Source organism: Oncorhynchus clarkii, unplaced genomic scaffold, assembly GCF_045791955.1.
Source record: "Oncorhynchus clarkii lewisi isolate Uvic-CL-2024 unplaced genomic scaffold, UVic_Ocla_1.0 unplaced_contig_7596_pilon_pilon, whole genome shotgun sequence".
Lineage (NCBI taxonomy): Eukaryota > Metazoa > Chordata > Actinopteri > Salmoniformes > Salmonidae > Oncorhynchus > Oncorhynchus clarkii.
In genome coordinates, this window is record NW_027261112.1 from 97,408 (window position 1) to 118,523 (window position 21,116).

The 21,116-nt window shown below is 42.6% G+C and overlaps 1 protein-coding gene across 6 annotated transcripts in view; it reads left to right on the plus strand.

The window, feature by feature from the left end:
• Positions 1-2,669: 2,669 nt before the first annotated feature.
• LOC139404895 (histone deacetylase 9-B-like) overlaps positions 2,670-21,116 on the plus strand; it is a 67,000-nt gene continuing 48,553 nt past the window's right edge. Inside the window, exons 1-2 of one of the 6 annotated variants that reach the window (XM_071147437.1) lie at positions 2,679-3,383; positions 3,660-3,747. In XM_071147437.1, coding sequence (XP_071003538.1) covers positions 3,720-3,747 — 28 coding nt within the window. In that variant the 5' untranslated portion in view covers positions 2,679-3,383; positions 3,660-3,719. Of the gene's footprint in view, positions 3,384-3,655; positions 3,748-21,116 lie in introns of all 6 variants that reach the window. The other 5 variants (XM_071147436.1, XM_071147435.1, XM_071147434.1 and 2 more) reach the window with 5 other exon arrangements.

Genomic DNA, 21,116 nt, shown 5'->3' on the forward strand with positions numbered 1-21,116 from the left:
AAAATGATTTAGGACTGAGACTCTCTCCAATACAACCCAACATGTTTAGTCATTGCCAATTTTTGATGAACAAATACAGTTTTATATGTAAGATGGTTAAATAAAGAGCACAATTGTTGATTATTATTATATTATTATTTGTGCCCTGGTCCTATAAGAGCTCTTTGTCACTTCCCACGAGCTTTGTGGGAAGTTGTGACAAAAACTCACACTCATTGTTATGTTTAAGAAATGTACCGTATAAGTGTGGCAGGCTTACAATGATGGCAAAAAAACAGCATTTGAGAGTGCGCTGACCCTGGTGCTAGAGGGGGTATGCAGCTGGAGGTTGAATGTTTGAAGGGGTACGGGACTATAAACATTTTGGGAACCACTGCCTTAGGGCATGCTTCCTCACATGACTGGCTGGCTCACGGCATGCTTCCTCACATGACTGGCTGGCTCACGACATGCTTCCTCACACGATTGGCTGGCTCACGGCATGCTTCCTCACATGATTGGCTGGCTCACGGCATGCTTCCTCACACGATTGGCTGGCTCACGGCATGCTTCCTCACACGATTGGCTGGCTCAGGGCATGCTTCCTCACACGATTGGCTGGCTCAGGGCATGCTTCCTCACACGATTGGCTGGCTCAGGGCATGCTTCCTCACACGATTGGCTGGCTCAGGGCATGCTTCCTCACACGATTGGCTGGCTCAGGGCATGCTTCCTCACACGATTGGCTGGCTCACGGTATGCCTCCTCACACGATTGGCTGGCTCAGGGCATGCTTCCTCACACGATTGGCTGGCTCAGGGCATGCTTCCTCACACGATTGGCTGGCTCACGGCATGCTTCCTCACACGATTGGCTGGCTCACGGCATGCCTCCTCACACGATTGGCTGGCTCAGGGCATGCCCCCTCACACGATTGGCTGGCTCACGGCATGCTTCCTCACACGATTGGCTGGCTCAGGGCATGCTTCCTCAAGAGCAGTACAGATTTAGGATCTTAATTTGATGACTATTTTGTATCTGAGAATGTTCCTGCACGGCAGGAAAGGCCAACTTGTAGTGTAGGGTTAGGGTTAGGGTTAGGGTTAACCCTATTTTGTAGCTGAGAATGTTCCTGCACGGCAGGAAAGGCCAACTTGTAGGGTTAGGGTTAGGGTTAGGGTTAGGGTTATGGTTAGGGTTAGGGTTAGGGTTATGGTTAGGGTTAGGAAAGGCCAACTTGTAGTGTATTCAGGGTTTTAAAAAGGTTCTAAAGTTTGGCATTTCCACGTTAAAATGTAAGACTTGATTTGCCCTGATGAAACATGTATTAACGCCTTCATAAAAATACCCATTAATTATAATCCACACAATAATTCACATTTCTTGTTGCTGCAGGATTTGTTTCCTGTTATAGCAAACTGGCTGAAATGAAGATCCTACATCTGCAGTGTCCTGGATGCACACTGACCCCTGCTCTCTCTCCATCCTACAGTCTGAGATAATAGCTACTATTCCACTTGGTCAGGTGGTTAGGTCAGGGTGATCCGTGCTTCTACACCTGCATTGCTTGCTGTTTGGGGTTTTAGGCTGGGTTTCTGTACAGCACTTTGAGATATCAGCTGATGTACGAAGGGCTATATAAATACATTTTATTTGATTTGATTTTGATTTGATCTGGTAGGGTTGACACAGCTAGTTATATAATACATGTGTTTCTTTAACATGCAGAATATGGTGCTCGTTTGTTACTCTCAATGACTAACCAATCATCTTGAGATTGAACTAATAACCAACCTATCAGAAATGGGCTGCTTGAACTAATAACCAACCTATCAGAAATGGGCTGCTTGAACTAATAACCAACCTATCAGATATGGGCTGCTTGAACTAATAACCAACCTATCAGATATGGGCTGCTTGAACTAATAACCAACCTATCAGATATGGGCTGCTTGAACTAATAACCAACCTATCAGATATGGGCTGCTTGAACTAATAACCAACCTATCAGAAATGGGCTGCTTGAACTAATAACCAACCTATCAGAAATGGGCTGCTTGAACTAATAACCAACCTATCAGAAATGGGCTGCTTGAACTAATAACCAACCTATCAGAAATGGGCTGCTTGAACTAATAACCAACCTATCAGAAATGGGCTGCCAATAAAAATAAAAGTTACGTTGTCAAAATACAGAATATCACAGGCACCATAAACTAGAATGAAAGAAAAACAACAGTAGCAAGACCTTGTACGGATGAGGAAATATATTTGATTTGGATAGTATGTTTTGGAAAAAGGGATATAAGGATGAATCTTGTACGAGAGAAAGAAATGAAGAATCCCAGTTGAGAGAGGGTAGAGAGAGAGGGAGAGAGAGATGAGAGAGGGAGAGAGAGATAAATAGAGTTGAAATGAGAGAAAGAGTGAGAGAAAAGAGCAAGAGAGAGAGAGAGGGGGAGAGAGAGGAATCAAGCAGAGTGAGCCTCCATCTGCAGCTTGGCTGGGCTCTGCTCTGGGAGAGAGGGAGGGAGAGAGTCAGTCAGGAGACATGCCTTCTGGCAGGAATCTAGCTGTAGAGCTGTAGAAGAGACAGCTGTGTTTGGTGGAGGTATTTTTAAACGCATCAATGCTGCTCCAATCCCCTCGCCTCGGCCCTCCTATTTATAGCTGGGGCCGGCCATTGTTCTATTTCTGTCACCTGTGGGCCACGCTGTTGTTAATTCACATGCAAATGAAGCTTGCACCCTCTCCGGCTCAAGCATTACTTTCCTGTGAGAGGTTGACGGATAAACAGTGCACGGCTTAGCTCATCTCTGACTAGTACACCCCCCACTGGAAGGTTGAAACACAGGCAGGCTCACTCTCACCGCTCAGACATTACTGAGAGAGGAACAGAGAGGAGAAGACAGACAGACGAGAGAGAGATCAGAGGGAATAAGAGCAGGGTAGTAGCTCGGTGTCACAACAAGAGAAGAGAATCAGACTGCCAGTCATCTTCTAACTCTGTCTGAACAGGGACTTCTTGACTGAAGCTCTGTGTTCTATTGTGCTGTGTAGTCACAGTATATTGGGGAAAGCCTCACAGAGGGAGTGTGTGGTGTGGTTATTGTATTGCGTTTCAGCACAGCAAGAGAGAGAGAGTTTCCTCAGAGGAAAAGGAGGAGAGCTGTTTCTGTGTCTAGTATCCGTACGCCGTCGTGGTCGTTCCCCTGAGTGCACTGCTGTGAGAGGGTTGGCTCTTTAGGGACAGGAAGAGCAGGACTTGCGATGCGACCTGAGCGCTGAGTGGAGTATGCTGCAGACGATTTACGAGAGCGAGTCAAATTTCTCCACCACAACAAACAAGCTCGTTGTCCACCAGCGACTCTTGGACCAGCAGAAGATGCACAACGTGAACTCAGGTGACCAGACCCACCATGCTCTCTCTCTGCTCCTAAAGGGATCTTTCTCTTTTTCCTCTGGATTTTTACAGCACTCTTATCCTCTCTCTCTGTTTCTCTTCATCTGGCGGTCTGCCGCTCTCTCTCTCTTTTTCCTCTGGATTTTTACAGCACTCTTATCCTCTCTCTCTGTTTCTCTTCATCTGGCGGTCTGCCGCTCTCTCTCTCTTTTCTCTCACTCCCTACCTCCCTCTCCCTCGGTTTCATTCTCTCAACTCTCCGGTCTCTCCCAGTCAGTCTCTATCTGTCTGCCTCTGTGAAAGGAGGGCTCCAAACTTCTCAGCACAGCAACGCGTTATGATCAGGCACTGCTTTCTGTATCCAGGTATTTACATGTGTGATACTATACTGCATGGTTTTACAGTGTGCAGTGCTTTTGGATGGGCAGTTCCTCCTTGTATTCATTTACTGTCATTGTTTCTCTGTTTGCTTGAGTCTGAAAGGAGTAAAACAAACATGTTTAAAACGGTCTGTATAGTGAGTGTTAGTAAATACACATAGTTTTATCATTGTGTGGATATGGGACTGAATGTTTTGGTGCATATTAATAGCACTGTGCTTTTTACAGTCATTGTCACCACAATGAAATGGCATGAAAACATGGAAGGGATGTTGTGTTTGGATAGGGAGGCTTCCATGTCAGGCTTCACTTTTTGAGGTATAACAGTAGCAGGAAATGCCATGGTAAAAATACAGACAGTACAAGGCAAAGGGAAATGAACATCAAAAGATAATCTCTGCGTCTCTGTGGATGTTTACCAAACACAATGACATTCTATTCCTGACCTGAGAAATGAATCTCAGGGTTCAAACGAATCTGACATCATTCTGAGTAATGTCGGTTTTTCGGTATTCACTCAATGTGAGTCACTCTGCTATTCTCTGCCTTTTGGACTTGTGGTAGTTCAGAACATTCACTTGGCTGTTGTCATCTAATGGGACCAGCATTGTATTATGGGAAAGCACACACACTACAGTAAATGTCAGGAGTTTTGGTGGGCAGCATTGTTATGACAATACACAGATTGCGTCATGTACTGCGTATTGTGGGCAGAGTTGTATACAGGAAATGAATATTATGGCTATTGATTTCTCAATAACTTGTGAACATCAGAGATAAACGCTTAAATGATTAATTTCACACATCCTCACATTGATCACCAAGGATACCACATGCTCTGTGAACATGACTCTTATAGTGTGTTTCTGTAAACTCAGTGTATTTCTCCTCATTGTACTGTTGTCTGTTGTAGAACTATATTTAACCACCAGTACAATATATTAACTACAGGACAAACACATATCTACTTCATTAACTACAGAACAAACACATATCTACTTCATTAACTACAGAACAAACACATATCTACTTCATTAACTACAGTACCAAAACATATCTACTTCATTAACTACAGGACAAACACATATCTACTTCATTAACTACAGAACAAACACATATCTACTTCATTAACTACAGAACAAACACATATCTACTTCATTAACTACAGAACAAACACATATCTACTTCATTAACTACAGGACAAACACATATCTACTTAATTAACTACAGGACAAACACATATCTACTTCATTAACTACAGAACAAACACATCTCTACTAAATTAACTACAGGACAAACACATATCTACTTCATTAACTACAGAACATACACATATCTACTTCATTAACTACAGAACATACACATATCTACTTCATTAACTACAGAACATACACATATCTACTTCATTAACTACAGTAACATACACATATCTACTTCATTAACTACAGGACAAACACATATCTACTTCATTAACTACAGAACAAACACATATCTACTTCATTAACTACAGAACATACACATATCTACTTCATTAACTACAGAACATACACATATCTACTTAATTAACTACAGAACAAACACATATCTACTTCATTAACTACAGAACAAACACATATCTACTTCATTAACTACAGGACAAACACATATCTACTTCATTAACTACAGAACAAACACATATCTACTTAATTAACTACAGAACAAACACATATCTACTTCATTAACTACAGAACAAACACATATCTACTTAATTAACTACAGGACAAACACATATCTACTTCATTAACTACAGAACAAACACATATCTACATTAACACATACCAACACATCTACTTCATTAACTACAGAACAAACACATATCTACTTAATTAACCACAGAACAAACACATCTCTATTTAATTAACTACAGGACAAACACATTTCTACATTAACCACAGAACTAAAAATCTCTACTTCATTAACTACAGAACAAACACATATCTACTTCATTAACTACAGAACAGCCACGTCTCTACTTCATTAACTACAAACACATCTCTACTTAATTAACTACAGGACAAACACATATCTACTTAATTAACTACAGGACAAACACATATCTACTTCATTAACTACAGAACAAACACATCTCTACTAAATTAACTACAGGACAAACACATTAACTACAGAACAAACACATCTCTACTTCATTAACTACAGGACAAACACATATCTACTTAATTAACTACAGTACCAACACATCTCTACTTCATTAACTACAGAACAAACACATCTCTACTTAATTAACTACAGTACCAACACATCTCTACTTCATTAACTACAGAACAAACACATCTCTACTTAATTAACTACAGGACACACACATATCTACTTCATTAACTACAGAACAAACACATATCTACTTAATTAACTACAGTACCAACACATCTCTACTTCATTAACTACAGAACAAACACATATCTACTTAATTAACCACAGAACAAACACATCTCTATTTAATTAACTACAGGACAAACACATTTCTACTTCATTAACCACAGAACTAAAAATCTCTACTTCATTAACTACAGAACTAACACATCTCTACTCATTAACTACATACTGCATTGTTATTCTATTCTGCTCTGTTCGATTATATTCTATTATAGTATGTCTCTATTCTGTCCTATTTTATTCTGCTCTGTTCTATTATATTCTATCCTATTCTATCCTGCTCTGTTCTATTATGTCTCTTTTCTGTCCTATTCTATTCTGCTCTGTTCTATTCTATTCTGTCCTATTCTATTCGGCTCTGTTCTGCTCTATTCTATTCTGTCCTATTCTGTTCTATTCTATTCTGTCCTATTCTGTTCTATTCTATTCTGTCCTATTCTATTCGGCTCTGTTCTGCTCTATTCTATTCTGTCCTATTCTGTTCTATTCTATTCTGTCCTATTCTGTTCTGCTTTGTTCTATTATGTTCTAATCTGTCCTATTCTATTCTGCTCTGTTCGATTATGTTCTATTCTGTCATATTCTATGATATTCTACTCTGTTCTATTATATTATATTCTGTCCTATTCTGTTCTGTTCTGCTCTGTTCAATTATGTTGTATTCTATTCTTCTCTGTTCTATTTCTCTGTTCTATTCTGCTCTGTTCTATTCTGCTCTGTTCTATTCTGCTCTGTTCTATTCTGCTCTGTTTTATTCTGCTCTGTTCTATTCTGCTCTGTTCTATTCTGCTCTGTTCTATTCTGCTCTGTTCTATTCTGCTCTGTTTTATTCTGCTCTGTTCTATTCTGCTCTGTTCTATTCTGTTGTTCTTTTCTGGTCTGTTCTATTCTGCTCTGTTCTATTCTGCTCTGTTCTATTCTGCTCTGTTCTATTCTGCTCTGTTTTATTCTATTCTGTTGTATTGTATCCTGTAGACAAGCTGAAAGGTAGTACAGTACATGATCCATGGTAGTCAGCAGAACAAGAAGAGCAGAACAAGTGTGAATAAGGCTCTAGCATGACACATTCTATCTCCTCTGCTCTGTCAATAGAACACCAGGTCAATCCCAACATCCATTGCTGCTTTTCTCTCTCCTTCAAGCCAAGCATTTCATCTCTTCTTGTTCTTCTTGTTCTTGTTCTTCTTCTCACAGAACATTATCTGCCAAACAACAAGATATTTTAAGTGCCTGAAATTCAGGCTTCTTGCTTATTCTGTGGGTCAGCTATTCTTAGGTGTGTTATTTTGGGCTTATGGCATTAGCCAGCTAAGATTAGGCGCCTTGCTGTCTTTATCACTCCATCTCAGCAGCCAGCAGCACACCCCTGATATAACAGTGCTTTTGGAAGGAGAGATATACTTCATTTATCATTCATCTATTAAGTGTGTGTGTGTGTGTGTGTGTGTGTGTGTGTGTGTGTGTGTGTGTGTGTGTGTGTGTGTGTGTGTGTGTGTGTGTGTGTGTGTGTGTGTGTGTGTGTGTGTGTGTGTGTGTGTGTGTGTGTGTGTGTGTGTGTGTGTGTGTGTGTGTGTGCCTGTCTCTTATTCTGGTTTCACTTGTTGACGATTATATTTTCGGTTCTAAAAATAGCCTTGTCACATGCCTTTTATGACGGCTGCATGGGAGGCAGGGAGGCACCACAGTGACTGCTGCACAGCACACAGGTCTGTTCTGTTGGACTAAGACCATGGAGACAGGGTAAACAGTGTAGACAGGGTAAACAGGTTAAACAGGGTAGACAGGGTAAACAGGTTAAACAGGGTAAACAGTGCAGACAGGGTAAACGGGTTAAACAGGGTAGACAGGGTAAACAGGGTAGACAGGGTAAACAGGGTAGACAGGATCGACAGTGTAGACAGGGTAAACAGGTTAAACAGGGTAGACAGGGGGTTAAACAGGGTAGACAGGGTAAATCAGGGTAGACAGGGTAAACAGGGTAGACAGACAGGGTAAACAGGGTAAACAGGGTAAACAGGGTAGACAGGGTAAACAGGGTAGACAGGGTAAACAGGGTAGACAGGGTAGACAGGGTAGACAGGGTAAACAGGGTAGACAGGGTAAACAGGGTAGACAGGATCGACAGGGTAAACAGGGCAGACAGGGTAAACGGGTTAAACAGGGTAGACAGGGTAAACAGGGTAGACAGGGTAAACAGGGCAGACAGGATCGACAGGGTAGACAGGGTAAACATAAGTTGTTAGGAATTTGACCTAGTGAAGCTCACATACAGAAAGATACACATACATTCATTCCCTGACAGTACACATGTTAGACATAACATCTGAAACCATCTAAAATGGTGTGTTATGAGTGGGTTTATAATCACATTCAGTGGTGATGAAGCTGTCCTTGCCACTATCTGGAGAACCAACATTCATAAAGGTTTCTGTCCACAGAGCTCTTCATGAATTCACACTTCACTTAATAACACTCTCATCTCTCCGGCTTTCATGTTGAAGAAGCTCAATGAATTCAGAGGGAGGAAGACAACATGTCTTTGTGATTTTAATGAGATGAGCCATGTAGCAGTGACATCAACATGTTCTAACGTGACCAAAACAAAGTGCTCAGACACAAAGGCTTTTTGAAAAAGAGAAAATGACTAATTAGTTAACTGAATGTAATGTCAGGAAGTGGGATTGTTGAGAATAATAAAACACACAACAACACTGTGTTTATAATGCGCTCTAATATGACCATGGCCTCTCCTTTGTCTGCTGCTCTCTCTACCGTTATATTCATTTCAATCATCTGCTGCTTAACAAAGACTGTCATTGGTGAATTAGATTTGTATATTGCATTACAGTTACTCTGTACCCCTTCTGCATTACAAATATGTAACAAGATGTTCCTCTTGAGCTGTTAAACAATAGTTGAACGTTCCAAATATACGGTTTGAAAATGAATAATACCAAGACTACAATAAGCATAGTCTTGGTATCAAGCAATTATTTCTTCACTCTAATAATTTGATACAAATTTGATGAAATTTAGAGGAACATAATATCAGAGGAGCAGCTGTTGTTGCGTAATTTCTAATACACAACGGCCTATCAGAGTGTCTGTACGGCCTATCAGAGTGTCTGTACGGCCTATCAGAGTGTCTGTACGGCCTATCAGAGTGTCTGTACGGCCTATCAGAGTGTCTGTACGGCCTATCAGAGTGTCTGTACGGCCAATCAGAGTGTCTGTACGGCCTATCAGAGTGTCTGTACGGCCTATCAGGGTGTCTGTACGGCCTATCAGAGTGTCTGTACGGCCTATCAGAGTGTCTGTACGGCCTATCAGAGTGTCTGTACGGCCTATCAGAGTGTCTGTACGGCCTATCAGAGTGTCTGTACGGCCTATCAGAGTGTCTGTACGGCCTATCAGAGTGTCTGTACGGCCTATCAGAGTGTCTGTACGGCCTATCAGAGTGTCTGTACGGCCAATCAGAGTGTCTGTACGGCCTATCAGAGTGTCTGTACGGCCTATCAGAGTGTCTGTACGGCCTATCAGAGTGTCTGTACGGCCTATCAGAGTGTCTATACGGCCAATCAGAGTGTCTGTACGGCCAATCAGAGTGTCTGTACGGCCAATCAGAGTGTCTGTACGGCCTATCAGAGTGTCTGTACGGCCTATCAGAGTGTCTGTACGGCCTATCAGAGTGTCTGTACGGCCTATCAGAGTGTCTATACGGCCAATCAGAGTGTCTGTACGGCCAATCAGAGTGTCTGTACGGCCAATCAGAGTGTCTGTACGGCCTATCAGAGTTATCTATACGGCCTATCAGAGTGTCTGTATGGTGTGAAGCTCTGTTGAGTTGCTCTGAATGTGCTGGGCCCACATCCGTCCATCACTGGGCTGATGCTTGGACCTGTACAAGGAAAAAGACAGGCTTCGCATGGCATCCTGGGAAGGTAGTAAAGTGCTATACAAATGGGAAACGTACAGTTCTCTCTCTGTCTGCCACCCTTATGTACATTACCTTGATTGTGTTGCTATGTTACTGTACAGAACAGAACGGTAGTGATTTTGGGAGGTGACAGAGTCCTATAGACTGTATAAAGCAGTGCCCCATGGTTGGACAGTGTACAGAACAGAACGGTAGTGATTTTGGGAGGTGACAGAGTCCTATAGACTGTATAAAGCAGTGCCCCATGGTTGGACAGTGTACAGAACAGAACGGTAGTGATTTCCCATGGTTGGACAGTGTACAGAACAGAACGGTAGTGATTTTGGGAGGTGACAGAGTCCTATAGACTGTATAAAGCAGTGCCCCATGGTTGGACAGTGTACAGAACAGAACGGTAGTGATTCTGGGAGGTGACAGAGTCCTATAGACTGTATAAAGCAGTGCCCCATGGTTGGACAGTGTACAGAACAGAACGGTAGTGATTTTGGGAGGTGACAGAGTCCTATAGACTGTATAAAGCAGTGCCCCATGGTTGGACAGTGTACAGAACAGAACGGTAGTGATTTTGGGAGGTGACAGAGTCCTATAGACTGTATAAAGCAGTGCCCCATGGTTGGACAGTGTACAGAACAGAACGGTAGTGATTTTGGGAGGTGACAGAGTCCTATAGACTGTATAAAGCAGTGCCCCATGGTTGGACAGTGTACAGAACAGAACGGTAGTGATTTTGGGAGGTGACAGAGTCCTATAGACTGTATAAAGCAGTGCCCCATGGTTGGACAGTGTACAGAACAGAACGGTAGTGATTCTGGGAGGTGACAGAGTCCTATAGACTGTATAAAGCAGTGCCCCATGGTTGGACAGTGTACAGAACAGAACGGTAGTGATTTTGGGAGGTGACAGAGTCCTATAGACTGTATAAAGCAGTGCCCCATGGTTGGACAGTGTACAGAACAGAACGGTAGTGATTTTGGGAGGTGACAGAGTCCTATAGACTGTATAAAGCAGTGCCCCATGGTTGGACAGTGTACAGAACAGAACGGTAGTGATTTTGGGAGGTGACAGAGTCCTATAGACTGTATAAAGCAGTGCCCCATGGTTGGACAGTGTACAGAACAGAACGGTAGTGATTCTGGGAGGTGACAGAGTCCTATAGACTGTATAAAGCAGTGCCCCATGGTTGGACAGTGTACAGAACAGAACGGTAGTGATTTTGGGAGGTGACAGAGTCCTATAGACTGTATAAAGCAGTGCCCCATGGTTGGACAGTGTACAGAACAGAACGGTAGTGATTTTGGGAGGTGACAGAGTCCTATAGACTGTATAAAGCAGTGCCCCATGGTTGGACAGTGTACAGAACAGAACGGTAGTGATTCTGGGAGGTGACAGAGTCCTATAGACTGTATAAAGCAGTGCCCCATGGTTGGACAGTGTACAGAACAGAACGGTAGTGATTTTGGGAGGTGACAGAGTCCTATAGACTGTATAAAGCAGTGCCCCATGGTTGGACAGTGTACAGAACAGAACGGTAGTGATTTTGGGAGGTGACAGAGTCCTATAGACTGTATAAAGCAGTGCCCCATGGTTGGACAGTGTACAGAACAGAACGGTAGTGATTCTGGGAGGTGACAGAGTCCTATAGACTGTATAAAGCAGTGCCCCATGGTTGGACAGTGTACAGAACAGAACGGTAGTGATTTTGGGAGGTGACAGAGTCCTATAGACTGTATAAAGCAGTGCCCCATGGTTGGACAGTGTACAGAACAGAACGGTAGTGATTCTGGGAGGTGACAGAGTCCTATAGACTGTATAAAGCAGTGCCCCATGGTTGGACAGTGTACAGAACAGAACGGTAGTGATTTTGGGAGGTGACAGAGTCCTATAGACTGTATAAAGCAGTGCCCCATGGTTGGACAGTGTACAGAACAGAACGGTAGTGATTCTGGGAGGTGACAGAGTCCTATAGACTGTATAAAGCAGTGCCCCATGGTTGGACAGTGTACAGAACAGAACGGTAGTGATTTTGGGAGGTGACAGAGTCCTATAGACTGTATAAAGCAGTGCCCCATGGTTGGACAGTGTACAGAACAGAACGGTAGTGATTTTGGGAGGTGACAGAGTCCTATAGACTGTATAAAGCAGTGCCCCATGGTTGGACAGTGTACAGAACAGAACGGTAGTGATTTTGGGAGGTGACAGAGTCCTATAGACTGTATAAAGCAGTGCCCCATGGTTGGACAGTGTACAGAACAGAACGGTAGTGATTTTGGGAGGTGACAGAGTCCTATAGACTGTATAAAGCAGTGCCCCATGGTTGGACAGTGTACAGAACAGAACGGTAGTGATTTTGGGAGGTGACAGAGTCCTATAGACTGTATAAAGCAGTGCCCCATGGTTGGACAGTGTACAGAACAGAACGGTAGTGATTTTGGGAGGTGACAGAGTCCTATAGACTGTATAAAGCAGTGCCCCATGGTTGGACAGTGTACAGAACAGAACGGTAGTGATTTTGGGAGGTGACAGAGTCCTATAGACTGTATAAAGCAGTGCCCCATGGTTGGACAGTGTACAGAACAGAACGGTAGTGATTTTGGGAGGTGACAGAGTCCTATAGACTGTATAAAGCAGTGCCCCATGGTTGGACAGTGTACAGAACAGAACGGTAGTGATTCTGGGAGGTGACAGAGTCCTATAGACTGTATAAAGCAGTGCCCCATGGTTGGACAGTGTACAGAACAGAACGGTAGTGATTTTGGGAGGTGACAGAGTCCTATAGACTGTATAAAGCAGTGCCCCATGGTTGGACAGTGTACAGAACAGAACGGTAGTGATTTTGGGAGGTGACAGAGTCCTATAGACTGTATAAAGCAGTGCCCCATGGTTGGACAGTGTACAGAACAGAACGGTAGTGATTTTGGGAGGTGACAGAGTCCTATAGACTGTATAAAGCAGTGCCCCATGGTTGGACAGTGTACAGAACAGAACGGTAGTGATTTTGGGAGGTGACAGAGTCCTATAGACTGTATAAAGCAGTGCCCCATGGTTGGACAGTGTACAGAACAGAACGGTAGTGATTTTGGGAGGTGACAGAGTCCTATAGACTGTATAAAGCAGTGCCCCATGGTTGGACAGTGTACAGAACAGAACGGTAGTGATTTTGGGAGGTGACAGAGTCCTATAGACTGTATAAAGCAGTGCCCCATGGTTGGACAGTGTACAGAACAGAACGGTAGTGATTTTGGGAGGTGACAGAGTCCTATAGACTGTATAAAGCAGTGCCCCATGGTTGGACAGTGTACAGAACAGAACGGTAGTGATTTTGGGAGGTGACAGAGTCCTATAGACTGTATAAAGCAGTGCCCCATGGTTGGACAGTGTACAGAACAGAACGGTAGTGATTCTGGGAGGTGACAGAGTCCTATAGACTGTATAAAGCAGTGCCCCATGGTTGGACAGTGTACAGAACAGAACGGTAGTGATTTTGGGAGGTGACAGAGTCCTATAGACTGTATAAAGCAGTGCCCCATGGTTGGACAGTGTACAGAACAGAACGGTAGTGATTTTGGGAGGTGACAGAGTCCTATAGACTGTATAAAGCAGTGCCCCATGGTTGGACAGTGTACAGAACAGAACGGTAGTGATTTTGGGAGGTGACAGAGTCCTATAGACTGTATAAAGCAGTGCCCCATGGTTGGACAGTGTACAGAACAGAACGGTAGTGATTCTGGGAGGTGACAGAGTCCTATAGACTGTATAAAGCAGTGCCCCATGGTTGGACAGTGTACAGAACAGAACGGTAGTGATTTTGGGAGGTGACAGAGTCCTATAGACTGTATAAAGCAGTGCCCCATGGTTGGACAGTGTACAGAACAGAACGGTAGTGATTTTGGGAGGTGACAGAGTCCTATAGACTGTATAAAGCAGTGCCCCATGGTTGGACAGTGTACAGAACAGAACGGTAGTGATTTTGGGAGGTGACAGAGTCCTATAGACTGTATAAAGCAGTGCCCCATGGTTGGACAGTGTACAGAACAGAACGGTAGTGATTTTGGGAGGTGACAGAGTCCTATAGACTGTATAAAGCAGTGCCCCATGGTTGGACAGTGTACAGAACAGAACGGTAGTGATTCTGGGAGGTGACAGAGTCCTATAGACTGTATAAAGCAGTGCCCCATGGTTGGACAGTGTACAGAACAGAACGGTAGTGATTTTGGGAGGTGACAGAGTCCTATAGACTGTATAAAGCAGTGCCCCATGGTTGGACAGTGTACAGAACAGAACGGTAGTGATTTTGGGAGGTGACAGAGTCCTATAGACTGTATAAAGCAGTGCCCCATGGTTGGACAGTGTACAGAACAGAACGGTAGTGATTTTGGGAGGTGACAGAGTCCTATAGACTGTATAAAGCAGTGCCCCATGGTTGGACAGTGTACAGAACAGAACGGTAGTGATTTTGGGAGGTGACAGAGTCCTATAGACTGTATAAAGCAGTGCCCCATGGTTGGACAGTGTACAGAACAGAACGGTAGTGATTTTGGGAGGTGACAGAGTCCTATAGACTGTATAAAGCAGTGCCCCATGGTTGGACAGTGTACAGAACAGAACGGTAGTGATTCTGGGAGGTGACAGAGTCCTATAGACTGTATAAAGCAGTGCCCCATGGTTGGACAGTGTACAGAACAGAACGGTAGTGATTCTGGGAGGTGACAGAGTCCTATAGACTGTATAAAGCAGTGCCCCATGGTTGGACAGTGTACAGAACAGAACGGTAGTGATTCTGGGAGGTGACAGAGTCCTATAGACTGTATAAAGCAGTGCCCCATGGTTGGACAGTGTACAGAACAGAACGGTAGTGATTCTGGGAGGTGACAGAGTCCTATAGACTGTATAAAGCAGTGCCCCATGGTTGGACAGTGTACAGAACAGAACGGTAGTGATTCTGGGAGGTGACAGAGTCCTATAGACTGTATAAAGCAGTGCCCCATGGTTGGACAGTGTACAGAACAGAACGGTAGTGATTCTGGGAGGTGACAGAGTCCTATAGACTGTATAAAGCAGTGCCCCATGGTTGGACAGTGTACAGAACAGAACGGTAGTGATTCTGGGAGGTGACAGAGTCCTATAGACTGTATAAAGCAGTGCCCCATGGTTGGACAGTTTCATTACATTAAAGGCTATTTCTGGATTTTCACCAGTCAGATGAACTTGTGGATATCGTTTTTATTAGTGCAATTGTTAACTAGCATGCTTGCAGATAACCATAGACTTCCAGTCATTATGCTAACGCTAGTTAGCATTGGCTGATGAGACTACCTCTAACTTCCTTCATACTGGACACGGAGACACACCACAGAGTTCATCTGATTCTTGGGAAGTAGATAAAGGGCCTCATTGCCAAAATCCCCAAGTATCCCTTCAAGGACATACACATTAAACTCTATGGTGAATGACCAGGGTTTGAGTGGTTCGGTTTGTGGCTCGGCAGCGGCTCGGCAGCGGCTCGGCTCCTTTTGTTAGCGTTAGATGATAGCCTGCAAGCCACAGCTCTGTTTGAGCTGCGAAGACGAGCCTGACCGCCTGGGACTTAAAAATAAAGCTCTGTTTCCTGCTTTAGACGTGCCAGCTGCCCAAAAATAACAAGGCACTTAATGAGAGATCCAGCACCACATAGCAGACCCAAGCATCAGGCTATTCCTGCCCTGAAACATCTTCTGCATCTCCCAGTTTCTATTTATACAAGGCCAGTTAGAAAGAGCTCTGAGAGCTTGGTTGAATGTCACAATGTTTTTGGAAAGCAGGAAAAAGTATTGTTTGGGATTGTTGGATTGACTCTATTGCACTGTATTTATAATTAAGTGTCAGTTGTTGTGATCTAATTTTTTGTTTGTTGATGTCTTTTCACTTATATTCAGATCATTTTCGATTGTTGGATTGTAAGTGTTATATTATTATTATCATTATTGTCTTGTTGTTTGTTGCTGTCTTTTAACGAATGTGTCTGTAAGTTTCAAAACAGATGTAGAATCTTATTTGATCGCTCTTTTGTTGCTGAGAATTCTTATTTGCCACAGGAAATGCAGATGAGCTTCCTAATTTACATAAATTCACTGAAAACTCTCATTATCACACTGTTATATTAAGATTATTGCACTTTTTATAGTCTTCACAGAGATCTATAATATTATTATGGTTTTCACAGAGATCTATAATATTATTATAGTCTTCACAGAGATCTATAATATTATTATAGTCTTCACAGAGATCTATAATATTATTATGGTCTATACAGAGATCTATAATATTATTATGGTCTATACAGAGATCTATAATATTATTATAGTCTTCACAGAGATCTATAATATTATTATGGTTTTCACAGAGCTCTATAATATTATTATGGTCTATACAGAGATCTATAATATTATTATGGTCTTCACAGAGATCTATAATATTATTATGGTCTTCACAGAGATCTATAATATTATTATGGTTTTCACAGAGCTCTATAATATTATTATGGTCTATACAGAGATTTATAATATTATTATGGTTTTCACAGAGCTCTATAATATTATTATGGTCAATACAGAGATCTATAATATTATTATGGTTTTCACAGAGCTCTATAATATTATGATGGTTTTCACAGAGCTCTATAATATTATTATGGTTTTCAAAGAGCTCTATAATTTTATTATAGTCTTCACAGAGATCTATAATATTATTATGCTCTATACAGAGCTCTATAATATTATTATGGTTTTCACAGAGCTCTATAATTTTATTATAGTCTTCACAGAGATCTATAATATTATGATGGTCTATACAGAGCTCTATAATATTATTATGGTCTATACAGAGCTCTATAATATTATTATGGTTTTCACAGAGCCTTATAATATTATTATGGTTTTCACAGAGATCTATAATATTATTATGGTTTTCACAGAGATCTATAATATTATTATGGCTTTCACAGAGCTCTATAATATTATTATGGTCTATACAGAGCTCTATAATAATATTATGGTCTATACAGAGATCTATAATAATATTATGGTCTTCACGGAGATCTATAATATTATTATGGTCTATACAGAGATCTATAATATTATTATGGTCTATACAGAGCTCTATAATATTATTATGGTCTATACAGAGCTCTATAATATTATTATGGTTTTCAAAGAGCTCTATAATAATATTATGGTTTTCACAGAGCTCTATAATATTATTATGGTCTATACAGAGATCTATAATATTATTATGGTTTTCAAAGAGCTCTATAATAATATTATGGTCTTCACAGAGATCTATAATAATATTATGGTCTTCACAAAGTGTTGCTATGAGTAAGCAGTCAAGCAGTCAAAGTACCATCAGAAAGATGAATAACCCAATACTTCTTAATTAACCTAGTGGTGATATGTCTACTTAGTGTCATAGTGTCGGCCACAGTCTCATCGCCATTCAGAATGATACATTAAACACTATGGGCCAGTTTCTCGGACACTGATTAATTAAGACAATACTATATATATAAAGGTATGTGGACACCCCTTCAAATTAGTGGATTCGGCTATTTCAGCCACATCTGTTGCTGACAGCACACAGCCATGCGCACAGTCATATGATGCCACCTTTCCAACAAGTCAATTCGTCAAATGTATGCCCTGCTAGAGATGCCCCATTCAACTGTAAGTGCTGTTATTGTGAAGTGAAACGTCTAGGAGCAACAACGGCTCAGCCACAAAGTGGTAGGCCACACAAGTTCACAGAAAGAGACCTCCGAGTGCTGAAGCGCACAAAAATTGTCTGTCCTCGGTTGCAACACTCACCACCCAGTTCCAAACTGCCTCTCGAAGAAAACGTCAGCACAAGAACTGTTCGTCAGCAGCTTCACTAAATGGGTTTCCATAGCCGAGCAGTGGCACACAAGCCTAAAATCAACATGCGCAATGCCAAGCGCTGGCTGGAGTGGTGTAAAGCTCGCCACCATTGGACTCTGGAGCAGTGGAAATGTGTTTCTGGAGTGATGAATCACGCTTCACCATCTGGCGTTTGGCGGATGCCAGAAGAACACTACCTGCCCCAATGCATAGTACAGACTGTAAAGTTTGGAGGAGGAAGAATAATGGTCTGATGCTGATATTTCATGGTTTGGGCTTGGCCCCTTAGTTCCAGTGAAGGGAAAACTTTGTGGCAACAGTTTGGGGAAGGCCCTTTCCTGTTCCAGTGTGGGAGAACTTTGTGGCAACAGTTTGGGGAAGGCCCTTTCCTGTTCCAGTGGGAGAACTTCGTGGCAACAGTTTGGGGAAGGCCCTTTCCTGTTCCAGTTGGGAGAACTTTGTGGCAACAGTTTGGGGAAGGTCCTTTCCTGTTTTGGGGAAGGCAACAGTTTGGGGAAGGTCCTTTCCTGTTCCAGTGTGGGAGAACTTCGTGGCAACAGTTTGGGGAAGGCCCTTTCCTGTTCCAGGTCTGCAACAGTTTGGGGAACAGAAGCCAGGTCTGCACAGAGCCCTCACTTCAGCCACATCCAACACCTTTGGGATGAATTGGAACGTTGACTGTGAGCCAGGCCTAATCGCCCAACATCAGCGCCCGACCTCACTAATGCTCTTGTGGCTGAATGGAAGCAAGTTCCCACAGCAACGTTCCAACATCTAGTAGAAAGCCTTCCCAGAAGAGTGGAGGCTGTTATAGAAGCAAAGGGGGGGGACCATCTCCATATTAATGACCATGATTTTGGAATGAGATGTCTGACGAGCAGGTGTCCACATACCTTTGGTCATATAGAGTCTGTCACTTTTTTATTGAATGTTTTTATTGAACCTTTATTTAACTCGGTCAGTCAGTTAAGAACAAATTCCTGTTTTACAATAACGGCCTCGGCCAAACCCTCCCCTGACCCGGACGACGCTGGGTCCATTGTGTGCCGCCCTGTGATTCAATGATGAGTCTCCATTAAGCATGCTTTTTAGTCCAGGACGAGGCTTCATCTGTGTCTGGGAAACTGGCCCTATAGCCTATCCATTGACTGCAAATGAAGCAGGACACCACCTATGGTATGTAGCTGTAGGATCTAACATGGACACTGTCTTCTAGCCTATTGTCATTATTATTATTATTATTATTAGACAAATAGATGATGGGAAGAGATCCAAGAACACATATCTCACATCACAGACGTCACAACATGTAACACTCTCACCAGTCCAGACGACTTGTCTCTATTCTCTCTCTCTCTCTGCTGTGTGGTGGGTGAAACCTGCTAGTGTGACTCCTCAAGGTAAAAACAGACACGGACTGTGTCCCACATGGCACCCTATTCCCTATGGGCTCTGGTCAAAAGTAGTGCACCATATAGGAAATGGGGTGCCAATTGGGAAGCAAACACCTGCCATTGCCATGCCAACATCTCAAATGAAGGCTGTGATCGTCACTCTAACCGCCATGGGGGCTAACGAGAGACAGATCTGTTATAGAAATAAACACGTTGGGGACAGGCGGTCACGGAGCTGTGTGGTGGTAGTGTTGGCCCATGGTGTCAGAGAGGAGGCTAGTGCAGTGGGAGTGCAGCCACTGGTTATGAGTCACCCTATCCCCTGTTGGCAGGGCCCTCGGAGGGGAAGAATTTGGGCATGGGGCAGGGTGCTGCTTGTCTCTCCCTGGTGCTAAAAACAAATTGGACCTGTCATTCATAAATCTCCTTTACCCGCCAGTCCCTGCCGTTGGCGCTTAGTGATACCTCTCCACCAATGAGGAGGCCCCATCACTTCTTTCGCTCAAGGAAAACTGCAGGTGAATTAATATCTATTAGTAACAGTTTATTGTATCTTCTTCAAAAAGCCAAAGAGGTTGATTCAGTGCTCCTTCAGGGCGTTTAGCTTAAAAACAAAACTCTGTGTTAAATTAAGCAGACAGCCTGACATCCGTGACAGTCTTTCACACATTGTCTATATTAAGACCCAGGCAGCTCAGAAAGTCTATATTTAGCCGTAGTTACTGCTGCTTCCGTGTTCTCCTCCTGGTATTTGCAGTGCATCAACAGCAGATTTCAGTTTCACGTATAACATTTGACATAGTCATTTCTGAATCCTAAACTTAGCCGTAGGCAGCCACAGATATAACCAGATAGACATGGGTCTATTTTAATGTCGGTATATGATGCTGGTTAATTCAAAACAGACATGATGATAATATCTGGGGCAAAGATCTGCCTTCTTTACTATGGGTTCTGTTTAACAGGGTGCTGTGTCTCTATACAGTCTGCACTTCACCTGAACAACAGATGGCTTATGTTGATAAGAAGTGTAAGGACTAGTTTGAAAAAAATATTTCAACTTATAAAATTGTTTTCCCGCCGACTTAAAATGTTGCATCTTACAATGTAACTGTACCTTTGGTCATGTTAACTTTCGAAATGGACGTTACTTAAAGTCTGAAGGTGGCTGGGGTCACTTACCTTTCTGGAACAACTACCATTGTTTAAATGGAAGAATCTGCAGTGGAGAGTAAACCTCGCATCCTCATTCCCTATTCCCTATGCACAGTTGAAGTCTGAAGTTTACATCCTCATTCCCTATTCCCTATGCACAGTTGAAGTCTGAAGTTTACATCCTCATTCCCTATTCCCTATGCACAGTTGAAGTCTGAAGTTTACATCCTCATTCCCTATTCCCTATGCACAGTTGAAGTCTGAAGTTTACATCCTCATTCCCTATTCCCTATGCACAGTTGAAGTCTGAAGTTTACATCCTCATTCCCTATTCCCTATGCACAGTTGAAGTCTGAAGTTTACATCCTCATTCCCTATTCCCTATGCACAGTTGAAGTCTGAAGTTTACATCCTCATTCCCTATTCCCTATGCACAGTTGAAGTCTGAAGTTTACATCCTCATTCCCTATTCCCTATGCACAGTTGAAGTCTGAAGTTTACATCCTCATTCCCTATTCCCTATGCACAGTTGAAGTCTGAAGTTTACAT